This window comes from Myotis yumanensis, unplaced genomic scaffold (genome assembly GCF_028538775.1).
Source record: "Myotis yumanensis isolate MYYU_CA2020_CCGP unplaced genomic scaffold, mMyoYum1.0.hap1 SCAF_1, whole genome shotgun sequence".
Taxonomy (NCBI): Eukaryota; Metazoa; Chordata; class Mammalia; order Chiroptera; family Vespertilionidae; genus Myotis; species Myotis yumanensis.
The window spans coordinates 13,668,381-13,684,749 of NW_027223752.1; the positions used below are offsets into that span (position 1 = coordinate 13,668,381).

A 16,369-nucleotide genomic window follows, 5' to 3' on the forward strand; every position below is an offset into this window, starting at 1 on the left:
TTTTTGCCTCTTTTCTTCGAGTCATCTTGGTTCCCTTCTCTCTGACCCCGTTTGATCGGATTTGTTGCTTCTCGCCATCTGCTCCCTTCCCTCCTCAGAGCATTATTCAGGTGTCACCTGTCCTAGCTCTGCCTCAGCCTCCCTCAGTGAACCCCCACACCCACTGCCACCTCTATTCCCCTCTCTTTACTTCTCTCCTTATGATTTCTCACCCCCTGACACCCTCCATTTCATTGATTAGGATCTGTTTCTCCCCACTGGCATGTGAGCATGGTGAGTGCAGGGAATCGTTCCGCTGGGCGCCTAGTGTGGGGCTTGGCGAGTAGCCCATTCTGCGTCAGTGTTTACTGAACGAATGAAAGGCACGTGAAGCAGGTAGTATTGGCACCCCTGCCGCCCACCCTCCTGCGTTCATGCCATCCTCGCTGCCTTGCCTTGTTAGGAAGCGGGGCTAGGGGGCCCCCAATCCCACTGCTCTCTGATCTTTGGCCGTAGACCTCGTCTTTCATTCTCGCCGTGAGCTTCTGTGAGGGAACCACTGTGGAGGGCTGGGTGGGTGGCAATCCATCCTAATGGCCAAGCACAGGCGCTCTGCCCTGGTGGCGGGAGCCTGCTGGGCTCCCTTTGACAGGAAGGAATGGGATGCTGTGCACAGGCGTTGAGATGTCTGATCAGATGGGTATTAGAGAACAGAAGTGCCAAGTCATCCACAGTGCTCAGTTCCATTAGAGTGTAGTTAGCCCACTATGTTATATTAGTTCCATCTCAGACGGGCCGGCCTGTTTTAGAAGTTTATTTTAGAGGATGGCTTGGTTTGTGGATTGGGCTGCAGGTGAGGGTGGGATTTGGGGAGGAGGCAGATGACCTAGCTTTTTTGGGGTGAATGGCACCCTTTGGGGGAAAGGCATGGAAGGGGTGGGGTGTTGGATCCCAGGGGACGTGAAATCCCTCTCTAAGGGGGGACAGGCTGTCTGGAATGGCTTGACTGATGACCCAGAGGGACTCCTCTGGCGCTGACCTGACCACACCCAGGGGAGGAGGGCGGGCACACTGGGCTTTGTCAGAAGTTGGTCCTCGCTGAAGTTTTCCACGCTGCTCCACCGCGCCCTCTGCTGTCCGGGACGGGACGTTTCCCGCATCCTTGTTTTCCTCTTGAGGCGAGTTCATGTTAACAGCACAGAACTGAACTCCAGATGGAATACTTCCTTCTAGAAACTAACTGGTGGCCGTTTTATCATGTATGATGGCTCAGAATTTCAGGAAAGATTTTTTTAGGGAGGGGAAACTCCCTGTTGTGTGAGTCTGTGTGTTGGAGTGAAACTGGCAGGTTTGGATGACACCCTCGGGCCCCTCCGCCTGGGCTTGTGGGTCTGTCACTCCAACTGGCTTCGAGTGGAGATGGGGTATCTGGGGGAGAGTCCCAGAGAGAATACAAGGAAGGAGGAGCCCAGAGAGAGGGCAGAGGTGAGGGTCGCACGCTTTCCCCACCTGGTGGATCTTTCCATTTCCGGGTTTTCAGACCTAACCTCATCCCTGTTGATGACTGAATGGCCAATAAGCTGCAGGCTCTTTGTACATCTGTCTTTGCAAACATATGCAGGTATTTGTGTAGGATGCAGTTCTATAGTGGGGACGTTGCAGTAAAAACGATATACGTTTCCGTTTGTAATAGGTACTCCCCAAATTGCCCTTCCAAAGGTTTCTTTATTTTTAAAATTATTATGTTTACGTTTTTAATTTTTATTAAGATACCATTGTGCAAGTTTAAGGAACACACGTGCTGATTTGGTACATTAATATATTGCAATATGAGTACCACCATAGCATTAGCTAACAACGCTATTACACCCCATAATTATGCTTTCTTTTTTTGTGGAGGGAAGGTCGCCAGCATCTGGGTCATTTGGCTGGCACTTCCTGATTCCTCTTCCTTTTTTTCTTTTGTATTGAATTTATTGGGGTGACATTGGTTAATAAATTTAATAGTGTCAGGTATACATTCTATAATACATCATCTGTATATTGCACCAACAGGCATCTTTAAAGTCCCGGGTCTTTCTGTCCAGGCATCGTGTCTACAGGTACTTGGGTCCTATTTTATGTCTTTCAATAAAGCTTTTGTTTTCTTCATGTAGGTCTTGCTAATTTGGGGGGGAGGGGGTTAAATTCATTCCCATATTTCCATAGGAAAATGACCCCTTCTAATTAATTATGCCTGATGTATAGAAAAGCCCTCATACTTTATGTGTTTATTCTTACGGTTTTTTCTGTCTTAGATTTGCTAGATGGCATGATTTCTTTTAACTTCGCATGGTGGTAACTATTTTTCAAGGCACGCTTTCTGACACCTGATTTTGGTCTTAGGTCTTTTCCCCTTGAGGGACAGCGGGACACAGTGTCTTCAATGGCTTCATTGGTGGCTTATGATGACTCAGACTCCGAGGCTGAGAGCGAGCCTGCGGGAAGCTTTGCTGCTGCTGGCCAGAGGAAGGACTCTTGTGTTACGGTCGAAACTCGTGGCCAGGCTTTCGCATCGGGAGTCCTGGACGGGACAGGAGGCACACTGCCCACAAAGCACGGTTCCTGTGAAGACCCAGCCAGCCAGCGTCTCCCACTGGCTCGGCTCTGGAGGAGCGACCCAGGATCTTGCCCCAGCCAGAGGCTACAGTGGCCCAGGACAGAGCCCGACGTCACCTTCCCCACAAGCGAGCCTCCTCGTCCTTCCCTGTGGACCAGCCACGCTCCTGCTGGCCATGTGCCCCGGGCCGCCGCCTGCTTGAAGCAGGTGAGACTCTCCTGGGGAACTTACGACCCCCCCGAGCCACCTTTCGGTGCCCAACCCAAACCTGAGACCCCGGGGAAGAGTGGCAGCTCTCTTCAGAAGAAAAGGCGAGAGGACTGTATTGTGCCCTACACCCCGAAAAGACTGCGACGCTCGCAAGCATTAAGCACAGAAACAGGCAAGAACAAAGACGCGGAGGCCCGGGGCCCCTCTCTGCGCGCCCCGTGCCCTCTGTGCATGGCCCCCCAAGTGTCCGAGTTCATCCAGCCGTACCTGGGCACCCCGTACAAGGAAACCCAGATATCCCAGAAGGTGCTCTTCCACCTGCATGGCCACAAGGGCCCCGTCAGCAGCATCCAGTGGTGCCCTGTCTTTTCAAAGAGCCACATGTTCCTCTCGGCTTCTCTGGATAAAACCTTCAAGGTAAGATTTGAGCAGAACTGCTCTTTTTAGTTACTCTCAGGACCAAGCTGCTGGGATGCGTTATTCTTCAAAGCAGTGACGTGGGGCGTTACAGGCGGAACAATTCTTTTTGGGGATTTCTGTAATTCTCTCTGATGCATTCAGGAGAGGGTTCTCGTTGGTCCGTTCAGCCCAGTGCTTCCCTGGCACTGCTTTGCCAGGCCGCCACATGCTAGTCCGTATCCCTGGGGGGGGAACTGAGGACATCCAGACACACTGGCATCCAGGGAGGATGTGGTCCCTGGGGAGAGCGATCAGAGGGAGAAGAAAGCAGCCAGGCCCGAGCCCCGTGCACTTGGGACATCTTCTGAGACTCCCGTGGAGTGCTGAGCGATGCCAGCTCTGTGCCAGGTGCTGTGTTACATGCAGGGGGTGCAGAGGTAGACAGACCTGGTCCCTGGCTTCAGGGCACGCACATTGTGGTAGGGGCCGCAGGTGCGTGGCGAGGCACTCAGGATCCTGGGCCCAGGGCTGTGAGGACCAGACCCCAGCCAGACTTCCAGCCGGATACATAAGAGCTACAGGAACCCAGTGGGAGGGACGGCTTCCAGCCTGGGAGGGCTTGTGAAGGCTTCAGAAGCAGGGATGGTGCACTTGGCGAAGGGGGTGTTGGGGAAGGGCATTCTTGGCTCTAAGCATGGAGGCCTTAAGGGGCCCGAGGCTGGGGAAGTAGGCAGGGGCCACACAAGGAGGACTGTGGTGGCCTGTTGGAGGCTACCAGTTTTTTTATTGTTATTTACTGATTTTAATGTATGCTGAAGTAATGCAGGCTTGCAGTAAGCAAGCCCCAACGGCACAGGTGAATAGTGTCACAGGCGTGTCCCACCCGCCTGTAACCTGTCTCCAACCCCTCTGAGCTGTACTCCCTGTCCGTCCTCGCTCTCCTCGGCACCTAGCACAGCACTTATGTAGGAGGGGCCAAAGAGATTTGGACTGAAGCTTCCTGGAAAGAAAATGGCCTTGGTGTTGGGGTGACACGGCTTCGCATCCAGCTTTGCTGGGGAGCAGCTGGTCCACTGGCCTGACCTGTGCCCTCCATCTGGCGTCGCATCTGGAAAGGGCATCATCGTAGCCGTGTCTGTGATCATGTGGGAAAAACGCTCACCAAGCCCCTGGCACAGAGCTAGGTCCCCCATTGGTGCTTAATAAATGTCTGTTCTTCCCTCTGTTTTTCTCAGAGTTCTGGAGCCAGCCTGCCCAGGACACTGTATTTGCAAGTTCTGTTTTGAGCTTTTCCCCTAGGGCGGCACTCTCTGAGGTGAAGAAAGGAAGCCCACCCACAGCAAAGTCTCTGGTGTGAGCCGAATCACTGGGGTCATTTTTAAGTGGCCAGTTGGAGTTCTGACCCGACTTGTTCTTTTCAGGCTGGTAGAGTTATGCGGGGCCGCTGTCACGTTCTGGCTTCAGTTTGGAGCCCAGGGGTTTACACGCAGGCCTTTGGCGCTTTTCCTGCGAGGAGGAGGCCCTGAGGTCTGCGCAGAGGCTTCTGGCCTCCTGGCCTCCTGCTGTGCGTTGTCACATGCTTGGGTCGGTCCCACAGCCCCGGGGCTTCTCGGTTCTCCTTCCCGAGAGTCTGTGCCCACGGAGGGGGCTGTGTGGGGCCTGTGTGTGGCCAGGCAGTGTCTGGCAGGCCCCATATGTGGTCTGGAGTTAGAGTGGTCTGGGCTCGGGGTTCATTTCCATCCTCAAGAGCTTTGTGACCTTGAGCAAGGCACCTAACCTCTCTGAGCCTATTTCTACCTCAGTAGAACCAGCAGATGAGTTGTGTGGCTGGGGCTTCTCAGGTGGGACAAATGCCCAGGTGCTGTGTGTCTAAAGCACCCAGTCTAACGCTGGGCGCATGGTGGAGTTTTGTGGAGGGTAGTGTGGTCACAGGCGGGCCACCTGAGGGATGCGGGCAGCCCCTTCCTAGTACGTGGAGGGAGGGGCAGTTTGGCAGATGTTGACAGCAATCTTGAGGAGGAAGAGGCCCCCTTGATAATTTTCAGACAGAGAGCATCTGAGTGAAACCACTGATTTGGGACATTGTGTTTGCTCAATTGCGTAGCGAGTGTTTGTGGAGTAGGTGAGTGTGCACTGGAGACGTAGAAAGGGTCCCATGGAGGGGACCCTGGAGCAGCCAACTAGCTGTGACACCTCTTGACCAGAAGAGGGCGCACTTGGTCCAGCTTGGGAAGGCTGGTCAAGCCCAGGGGTGATTGATTCACTGAGACCTGGGTCCAGGGCCTTTTGCAGTGGGGCTGGGCTGGTCAGAGTGGCTGTGCTGCCCGTCCCGAGGAGATGGTGTGTGCTGCTGGGCCTGGCAGCCTCCAGGGCGCCCTGTCCACTGCAGTGTTCGTCCCCTGAGGAGGCTGTAGGAGTAGCTTTGGAGGTGGCCCCAGGCGCAGAGCATGGCTGAGTGACTCCCGATCCTCTCCTTATTGTGGTGTCCTGAAAATGAGGGCTTTTATAAACTGTTAGCCAGGGTTCTCTCTGCTTTAAGATGCACGAGTTTTCAAGACAGACGGGACTAGATGGGGACTAGGCGAGGGAGTTCTTGGCTGAGCCCTCAGATGTGCTGTGCCCTCAGGTTCCTGGGCAGGATGATGTCAGGGTGGGCGGGTGGTAGATCTTGGGGAACCTTGCGATCTGGTATATGATGTAGGGGGCATAGGAGGTATTTTGTGGGCACTGAGTCTGGAGTGGGGACAGGGCTGTGGGTGCAGGTAGGAGTCCTGGCTTGCTGCAGTCCAGTCCTGGGTGGAGAGCAGATGGTGGGTGCAGCAGGCAATGAGCACCCCCGCAACTCTGCTCCCTTCCCTAGGGTGCCTTTCCCCTTGCCTTTGGTTAAAGTCTGCCAGGGTGCCTTCTTGCCTCCCGCCCCCCGCCCCCCCACCACCCCCGCAACACACACACACACACACCGGATCAGGAAGGAGGGAGGAGTTTGGAGGCTGGGGTCACAATACTTCACTTTGGATGCTCCCTCTGCCACTGGCTGTGTGATCTCTGGCAAGTTACTTAACTTCTCTGAGCTTCCACCGTGTATGTAAAGTGGAGCTAATTACACTTGCCTTTCTGGAAAAACAAATGACACTGGATATGAATTACCTAGCGTGGTGTCTGACACATAGTAGGCACTTCCTGTGTGCTCTTGTTCTTGCTTTCTCCAGGAATTTTCTCTTTTCCTCCGCATGCGGTGGTCTCATTCTGCCTGCGTAGCCATGGAACCGTATCTGCTACATTGTGTAGATTTTAAGCTACTTGAGCATGGGATCTGTGCCAGACTCATTTTTATATTCTCTGTGGCACCTGGCACAAAGTTTTGTACATGTTAAGTGGATTAGTAAAGATTAAAAAAATTGTTTGGGATTTTATTTCCAGCCTTTGGGGAAGGACTGTGTTTTAAGTGCACAAACCCCACTTTCCACCAGGGGGCACAGTGGGACTTAATATAAGCAGCTCTGTAAGCTTCTAGAATCTGGAAGAATCCTTGATTCAAGGTAACAGCTACTGAGATACGATTTTTTTTTTTTTTTTCTGATCAGGAGAAAAACAACACAATCCATCTGATTAATCTAAAGAACGTGGAGTGCCAGTTCCTTCATCTCCTTAAAATGTAGCTTTGGAATTCATAAATTTCAATTGGGCACATTACAGTGGAAAGATACTTATTTTAATATGTTCTAAATGTTCTGTGAGCTGTAAAATATGCTCATATTAGTTTTGAAAAATTTACAGCTAGAGAAATTAAGCAAAATAAAACAATGATTCATAACTCCCCACCGATGCTCTGTTTTCATGTCAGCGACCCCTTCCTGCCTGCGTCTGTCGCGAGCATCTGTTCTCCGGAGCTGTGATCCCGGCACCGAGACCCTTTTCTTTGCTCCTCGCATTTCCCCGTGTCCTCGTTTGGCTCAACACACTTGAATGCCCACAGCACATAGAGGTGCCATTCAGACTCCGAGGCCCTTTTTGAAGGAAGCAGCCGCGACGTGACCTCCTTGAACCAACCTTATTGTCGGCCCGTGTACAGAGCCCCCTGCCAGGTGCCCGAGCGTTCCCAGAGGCATAGCGCGTGCTGCTTGCTTCTGTGTGTGAAAACCTAAGTTCTGAAACACAAAGGATCCTAAGGAAAACATATGAATTAGGTGTTGTTTATCTGTTTTACACAATGATTTCTTCAGGGAATTCTTCCAATGACAAACTTCCTTAAAATGCTTACATATGAACTTTTCCTTATTTTTTTTTTTAAATTACTTTTTAGAAAGAGAGGAAGGAAGAGGGAGAGAGAGAGAAACACCCCCTCCTGGGGGTTGAGTCCGCAGCCCCGGCATGTGCCCTGACTGGGAATCAAATCCACAACCTTTTGGTGCACAAGATGATGCCCAACCAACCGAGCCACACCAGCCAGGGCTAAACTTCTCCTTTTTGATCATGAATGCAATGGATGTTTACTGTGAAAAACAGGAAATACAGAGAATATGAGGCACAAAGGATACAGCAGACATCATTGCTAGTCCTAAGCCCGAGTGGGCACCTCGTTAACGTTGGGGCCCTCCCTGGGCTGGAGGACGCGCCTGTATGTTTACAGAATTGGGCTCACGCTGCGTCATCTGTACAGCTTGGATTTCCCCTTCACCCCCTATTTTCTGTACTGTTTGTAAGGGGCATTTTTCTATGTTAACAAAAAATGTCCCCAAACATATTTTTCCGACTGTCTCAAATTCCAAACTTTGCCAATTCCATGTCATTTCCTATCATGTCCTGCTTTTGTTTTGAAAAGTCAGTCCTGCAGTGAACATGGCTATATGTAAATGTATTTTTTTTTGGAATTAAGAAGCATACCCTGCTTGTATATGTAAATGTCTCCATGATAAAAGGATGTAACATAAATTGGCATTAATTTGCAAAAAAAGTCTTTTTTTTGCTGCCTTGATGCAGTTAAGATGGGGTTTTAGCTAAAGAAAGCCTTTGTGTGTGGCAAGTGGGACCTGAGTAGGTTGGCAAACCTTCTGTGCCATCGTCACCTCAGACTCCTGGCTTCCTTCCCTGTCTGCTGCTTGATAGCTGTGTGACTTTCGGAAAATCTCTTAGCCTCTCTGATCCCCTAGTTGCCTCCTTGGTAAAACGGGGATCATGGCTACCGATTGGGGTTGTTGCTATGGAGAAGGAATGAGGCGATGTTTGTGACTCTCCTGCACCTGTGTTGATCAGTTAAAAAACAGAGAAAAGACAAGTTAGAATCCTCCACCTCTTAATGTAACCCTTGTTTTTTTGTGAAGCTCTTGTAGTCTGTCTATAGATGCAGAGTTTGTAAGAGTTTCAATGTCAGTGTTCCTGAGATAGATACTTTGAAAGATTTTGAAGTTTTTGGGGTTGTCTGTACCAAGCCACTTACCTGCTCTGTTTTCACGAGCTGCACACTTAGAAGGTAGGGATTGGAGGGCTGGGTCCATGTGTCCAGCCCCATCATGTTTAAATGTTGGCCGGTTCACACAGTATTTTGTGTCTGAGGCTCCGGCAAGGAGGAGCGGTTTACACCTGAAGAAACCCAGGAAAGCGAGATGTGCCCACCTCCCGCTGGCCAGGGAGGCACCAGGTTCAGCCGGGCCCCTTCCCATGTGCGTCTGAAAGAAAGGACTTGGTTCTGGAGCCTGAACGCCCCAGATGGGGTCTCACTGTGCTGCTTGTCAGCCCTGTGACCTCTGAGAGGCTTGAGGCCAGAGCAGAGGCCGGGGAGGGCTCACCGTCCCCACGCGCTTACCACCTGTGAGGCAAAGTCCCAAACAGCCCCTCTTGTCTTCCCCACAGGCCTAGGAGGCAGGGGCTGTTCTCACTTCTGTTGTGCAGATGTGGACGTGGAGGCACAGAGGTTAGGGGATTTGTCCACAGTCACACAGCTGGTAAATGGCAGAGGCAGGATGGGGAGCTGGCTGTCAGACTCCACAGCTGAGCAAAAGGCTGCAAGACCCTCTGCACCCCGCCCCTGAGAGTAGAATAAAGGATGAGAAAGCAAGCCCCCTCCCCCCAGCAGTGCCCAGCGCCGTCCCAGCATCAAGCCGCTGGGTTCTGTTGAGGGGCATACGGAGGAGGGATGATTTCTGTGGTGGCTCGGATTTACATTTTTATGTATTGCAGGTCCCGGCAAATGTATCATTGTTAGCGTATTCTATCATATTAGGGTATCTTAGATGTGCTTTGTAGAAAGTAATATATCTCACATTCAGAGACAAGAAATTTATGGATTCAAGTGCCAGAGTGAGGGTTATTTCAGTTTTGAAAGAATTATTCTTGACAGATTTTGCAGAATGAGATGGAGAAATGATTTGATGTGTGGAGTGAAGAGATGGGGAGCATTATGCAGATGATGGGCAATTTATTCCAAGCACGAGGGGAAGCTATTGGAAGTGAGCGGTGCACAGCTGGGAGGAGGGCTGGGTTGTGGTGGTGGGCGTGCGGTAATTGGGGAGTGAGTGATTAACGTGCATCAAGGGTAATTAGGCGAGCAAGGAGGGAATGGGTGGTGTGTGCCTGCGTGCGCCTGTGTGTGTGCAGAAGGCACCTGGCTCCATCTTCATTGGATGGGGGCCCAGAGAGGGAAAGACACTTGCCCGAGGGCACACGGTGAGGTCAGGTGGCCGTGTGTTGCTGGGACCTCGTGTGGGAAGTGTTTGTGTGCTGCCCTCCCTGGGCTCCTCTCCCTTCGGTGAATCCTCCCAGGCTAGGGAGTGAGGGCTTCAGGCTGCAGGACAGCAGGGCTGCGGAGCCTCCTCGTCGTGGGAAGTGAGGATTTTTGACACTCCTCTCCCCCATATGAAAGCTGTGAAGTTCCAAGGCCAACAAATGAGACGGTACCCACTTCTCATTGGCTGCCAGAATGGCCTTACAAGCTCTCGCCTTACAGAAAAAAAAACACCCGGGTTGAAGGAGGAAGGAAAGGAAGCTGAGTTTTCCACTCTTGGAAAACTTCACTGGGTTCTGTAGCCTGTGTAGCCAGGGCAGGGCAGCAACAGCCCCTGGGAAGGCGCAGACTGTCCTCAGGGGCCCAGCCTCATCCAGCTCATCCCTTGTCATTAAGGGAAGAATAGAGCAATTTGGGAAAATGCTTTTAATGTAATTGGAAAATGCAGATTGCAAAATTGGCACACTTAGGCATTGAGACAGTCTAGTAAATTACTTCCCACTGCTTTTAAAGCTTGGACACAGAAGACTCTTAAAGGCGCCCACCTAGCGCCCAGTGATGGCTTTGTCCTTCTCTTTAAAAAGCGAGTTGTTTTAGATTTAACTTTGTTATCATGTAAGTGATAACATATTGGGAAAAAAATGCAAAATGCAAAAAGAAAAAGAAAAACAGAAATGGCAGAGATTAAAAATGTTGCCACACACTCTCCCCTCAAGGACAATGACTGGGACCTTTCCAGGCAGCACTCCTTCTAGTCTTTCTTCCCACGTGCATCTGGCTTTAACCAGAGCACAGGTACTTCATTTTTGTAACCAGCGTTTCAAAATGGCAGGATGGTTATTTCCCCCCGATAATTGATAGTATTTTTACCCCTTAAAAGAAGGAGTGGGTGAGTGACTCCAACCTCTAGATCTTTTCTCCTAGCTCCTGCTGTTTCTCGTCAGGCATCTGTCCCCGACGACACACACCGAGGGACCCCATGCACGGGGCAGTGGAGTGCCGTGCAGGGGTGCAGGGGCCAGAGCACTGAGGTGCAGGTGGGAGGTGCAAGTGAGTGAGACAGGTGGGGTCAGCCCAGGGTCCCTTGAAAGCCACTTGCACATCGCCTTTCTCTGGCGAGCTTCCTGAAGTCTCTTTACTCCAGGAGATGAAAGAGAGCGTGCCTCCACCCCCCTGTGGACACCGTGACCCAGGCTGAAACGCTCTGCCAGGTCCTGGAGCTGCTTCCTTCCCATGATCAGGCCACAGATGGGTGACACCCTGGGCGCTGGGCAAAGCCCTTGCATGGGCTGAGTGTCCCTGGAGTACCCTTCTAATTAAAAAGAAAAATCTTTTCTCTCTATAGTTTTCTACCTCGTTGCCTTTCTGTTTTATTTTTTTTTTCTGGGAAGTTTTCTCCACTTGTTCTTTCAATCTTTTTAAAATTTATTTTGTATCTCTGCTGTCATATAGTTAAACTTTTGTGCTGAAATATAACATAGATTCAGAAAAGCGTTCTATCACATTTTTACATTCCAAGGGCTGTTTCTTGTTTTCTGAAAGTTCCTTTTAAAAGCATATAGTATATTTGTTTATTACATATTTATAAGGCCTTCTCTTAGCCGTCTGAGTTATTCGAAAGTTTTCCTGTGTGTTCTGAGATGTTTGTCTCTTTTCAATTCCTTTTGTCTTTTTGCTTTGGTGTCCGTTGCATGTTAGAGACTTGCTGCTGCTTATTCTGATTCAGGAGGGAGGCCTGAAAAAGCTGACGTGACCCGGGGCTCTGCCTGTGTGGGGTGTGTGTGTGTGTGTGGGGGGTTGGGCAGGGGATGGGGGGCTTGTTGTCCAGGGTGATGAGAAGGGAAGCTGGTGTCACTGCAGGACCCCCAGATGTGAAATTGGCATTTCCTCTTGCTGCCCAGCGAGCGTCCCTTGCTGCCTGCACCCCAGAGCCGGGGAAGCGGGCTGCGTGCGCTCCGATGCCACCTTCACCCCCTGTGCTGAGTTCTCACTCCCGTCGGCTGCACATCTCTCCCTGCCTGCGCACAGACCGACGGCGCGGTTGCCAGTGGCTGCGCAGCCTCCCGTCCGTGGCACACGCCAGCGGTTGTGTGTAAATGTGACCGTGTCTTCTTGTCCTTGACCGGTAGAGCTATGACTTTTTAAAACGTTTGCTAATCTGACGGGATCTTGTTTGAGGACCAAACGAGCTCGTTGACGGGCAAGCTCTTTCAGAAACCAGCCCGGCACCTGCTTAATGCTAAGTGTTTGTGGTCCTGGTTCTTATCCATTAATCTCCTGGAGTCTCCTCTGGGCAATTTACATGCTCATTTACATGCTATTGGCCTGTCGTCATACACATTCCGCCCATGGGTATGTCATTATTTTATTTTTTTACGGAGAAAATAAAATTTTTAAATTTTTTTTTTGTGGTCGAGTCTATGGACCTTTCCCTTTGTGAGCGGCCGGTGGCTTTAGCGATGAATCGTCCTACCCCATCCCGAGAGCTGATAGTCAGCTGTGTTTGACCTTCCTGTAGCCGTGATTAGCTTGAGCCAGTTTTAATTCTCATCTCTTCCAGATTGTGTGTGGGTCGGGCCGCGTGCGCCCATGGTGACTGTACACCAGGTGCCAGGCATCCAGCGAGATCAGATCAGCCCGGGGGGGGGGGGGGGGGGGGAAGCAGCCCTGCTTTGTGACGCCCCCTCCCCCGAGGCTGGCTGCTAATGATTTCAAATGACTTTCTTCTCTCCCAGCTTATCCTGCCGGGCGCGGTAAGCCTCCGCTACCCAGACCTTCCCTCAAACAGAAATGTTGTTTTTGGCCACAAAAACAACACAGAGACACCATGGAAAAGCAGGGAGGTATTAAGAAAAGAATTGCCCATCATCTCTCCACCCAGAGGCAATGACTATAGACTTCTTGGTATATTTCCATTCAATCTTTACAAAATAAAAAATTCAACATAGTTGAGTTCCAACCATACATGTAATTCTAAATCCTCCCCCACGACAGCAGCAGTTTTTAATGCTGTAATTTATTGCAGTGGTTTCCAGTGTGGTCTGCAAACCCCTGGGGTCCTCCAGCCCCTTTCAGGAGGTCTGTGGGTGAAAATGATTTTCATAATGGTACCTAGAAGTTATTTGCCCTTTCACTCTCATTCTCTCAGGAGCGTACATGGAGTTTTCCAGAGGCTACGGGCCGTGTGCTGTTGCAATAGATTAAATACAGAAACGGCCCTGAGAACCCAGCTGTCTTGTATTAAGCCAGTCATTTAAAAAAATGTAAACAATGCCTTCTCACTAACTTTTTCTGTCCTGGAAAATACACTTATATTTCATCAGAAATGTTATGTTAACACCTAATGGGCTAATTATTGTTACTTTTACATAAATTACTATTTTAAATGCCTCGATCTTAATTTCTAATATGCTAACTATGGAGCTAGCCCTACATAAACAGCAGCTGTTTGGAGTCCTCATTAACTTTAGAGAGCATAAAGGGGCCAAAGGTTTGAGAACCATGGTTTTATTTCCGCCTGTAACTTCATCTTGGGGGGATGAATGTATTGATTAAAAAAATGGTCACATTCGGTGCTGGTGGCTGGGTATAGGTGCAGCCCGGCTTGGTCACAACCTCCTCCTGTTTGGTTAGATTACCAAACTATGCGACCAAAACACGACCCTGGAGGGTCCAGGCCTTCCTCAGCCCCCGCCTCTTCTCCCTGCCTTCCCTCTACCCTTTGTGAAGACGATTTTACAGCAATGATGACAAAAAAAAAAAAAAAAATCTCCCAACTCCACCAGACACTAAAACGATGATTATCCTTTTAACACCCGCCCATCCGTTTCTGGTCCATATGGGCTGGTGTTTTCGCAGAGTGCACACAGTTCCGACACCCGCCTGGCCCACTTAACACGCCCTCCCAGCCTCCACCGCTCTGGAGGGCCGTCAATTCCCTGCTCCGCGGTGCTCTATCGAGTTGATTAACCGTAATTTACTTAGCAGTCCTTGGACACTTAGGTGGGTTCTAATTTTTGCTATTATAGATAATGCTGAAGTAGTTATCTCCATGCAAGACACCCTTTTCTGTTGGATTATTTCTATCAGATTGATTCCCAGAAGTGGACTGCTGGGGTCAAAGGGTTGTACATTTTCATGCGTTCAGATCCGTCTCCTGTCAGATTGCTTTCCAAAAGGATTATACCAATTTGTACCGCCACTGCAAAGCCTGCGTAATAACCAACTATTTTGCTTAACTATCATGCCTAGAATTTTCCCTGCGAGCCTCAAGGGAGCAGAGGCCCTTATCTAAGTGAGTGTGATCTATAATTATTTAGACTAACACCAAAATTGCTTTCAGAACATGGTAACCTGCTGAGTTTAGAATTCTAATTCGCACACGAGCTAGCATTAAAAGTTTCACAAGCAGCAATCTCTCTCTCCTACTCACAGTGTGTTTACACAGCCCCGACAACTCGAGAGAGAAATTAAGAGCTTTTATAAACAAAAGTGGTCTCTCCCTGAACTACTTGGAGTGTTATTTTGAAAGGTACAAAAACACAAATTAAAACACATTTTCATTGTAACCTTTAGTTAGAAAAGTTGTTTGTTTTTGTCCTGCTCTCTTTTCATGTTATCATCTCTCATTCAAGTGTGTTCTAAAACGGCCCAGTTCCTGGGAGACCTGCCATGGCGCTGTTAGCGGGAAGGGGAGGTTGGGGGAGCAGCGGTTGTCCTCAGGTGCCGGGGAAGAGGAGAGGCACTGGGGTGAGGGTGTGTGTGTGAGGAGGAACTTTCCAGCATCCAGACCTGGTCAGCTTGGGGAGTGGATTCTGGGCCAAGGGGGAGAGGATGGGAAGGGTCAGGGTGGTGGGCTGGGCGGTGGATGAAGCCTGGGTTGGGGACACCAGGGCCCCTTCTGGAAAGGTGTGTGCTGCTCTGGACAGAGCCCCGAACTTGGCCCTGAAATGCGGCGTCCTGGGCCCTGGAGCCCAGCGCCGTGCTGAGCGCACTGAGTATTCAGAAGAGGAAGGGACGTCCCTCCCTGATTTCTCATCCGTGAAATCATCCCCTCACAGGTCTGCGAGACTCAGACGGGCGAGGTGATGAAACCGCTCTGTAAACTGGAAAGCCCTAACAAATGGAGGTATTATCAAGAACTCCAAGCCCGGGTTTACTCTGTAATTGCCTCCTAAGCCACGCTCTTAAGCTCGGAGCCTTGCAATCCAATTTGCCTGCAGTCGCCTCGATTCCCTGAACAAGTCATCCGATGAGCTGAGCGCCATGGCGCCCGGGCCCCTCAGGCGCACTCTCCTGGGTGCGCTCCCTATTTGCTGGCTCAGCAGCTGCGTGGCTGCCGTGGCACATTGGCTGGGCTGGACGGGGGACGCGCAGCTCCTGAGCCAGGCCTCTGGCTGGCAGCTGTGTGGCCAGTGAATCCCTTGGGCCTGTTTCAGGACCTCTCTCTGTGGTGTGGGCAGCCAGGGCCTCCGAGGGCGCCCAGGGCTCAGACCTGTGAGAGGAGACCTGGTCTCTCCACTTCTTTCTTCCTTTGGTCATTTGTCCAGCCATTGATTCAATGCTGGCTGTCTAGGCCCTGGGATCAGAGGGGACCAGACACACCCATACTGGCAAGAAAGTTAATGGGGGACAGGCCTGAAGACATGCTAGCGTGTGGCAATGTGTCGGCCCTCCAGGGGCCTCCTGTGTTGGGGACAGGAATACAGAGGGCAGTGGGGTAGGTCTCTGGGAGTAAGAGGGCAGGGCAGGCTGAAGGGAAGGGGGAGGCCAAGCTGGTTCTTGGAAGATGAGACCAGCAGCCAGTGAGTGGCTGACCCAGCGCCACAGGGAGGGGGCAGGAGGGCTGGTCTGGGCAGTGCTGGGTCCAGTGAGGGGAGCCCAGCGGGGCCTGTTGTGGGCTTTAGGCCTGGATCGTCCGTGCAGGAGGCTGGCTGCTGCTTCCTGTGCTGTGCTGGGTCGGGCTCCACGCCGGTGTTACATCCGCACCAGTGTTTTGCCCACGGCTGGGGCATTGGGCAGTCAGCTGACCTCAGGAGTCCCTCTACGGGTCTCAAGCCTGGCCTCCACACTTTCTAACTGTGTAGCTTTGGGAAAGTTAGAGAATTATTGGGACCTTAATTTTCCCATCAGTAAAGCAGGGATAGTAATAGCATCCACCTCAGTCTTCTGAGGATTAAACAAGAATACCCATGGAAAACGCTTAGGAGAGTACCAGGCATATAGCAGGCACACCATAATGCTGACTGGCAGCAGCACCAGCCTTGTGCCCGTTTTACAGATGAGAAAACTGAGGACCAGAGAAGGGCACTGAAGGACATGGAACTCCTAAGCACAGAGCTGTCATTGTTCTGTACTCTGGGCTGTTCTTTGTTACTTCCTGCTTGGGAACTCCAGAAAGTAGTCATGTGAGTGTAGGCAAGGCCTTTAATCTTTTTGAGCCTTAATTGGTTCATCTGTGA

At 50.9% G+C, this 16,369-nt stretch overlaps 1 protein-coding gene across 3 annotated transcripts in view; it reads left to right on the forward strand.

Moving 5' to 3' along the window:
- LOC139001773 (WD repeat-containing protein 25-like) overlaps nt 1–16,369 on the forward strand; it is a 138,443-nt gene that overhangs the window by 930 nt on the left and 121,144 nt on the right. Inside the window, exons 1-3 of one of the 3 annotated variants that reach the window (XM_070403314.1) lie at nt 1,340–1,464; nt 2,035–2,081; nt 2,365–3,205. In XM_070403314.1, the coding sequence (XP_070259415.1) occupies nt 1,399–1,464; nt 2,035–2,081; nt 2,365–3,205 (954 nt within the window). In that variant the 5' untranslated portion in view covers nt 1,340–1,398. Of the gene's footprint in view, nt 1–925; nt 1,465–2,034; nt 2,082–2,364; nt 3,206–16,369 lie in introns of those variants that run through there. The other 2 variants (XM_070403307.1, XM_070403321.1) reach the window with 2 other exon arrangements.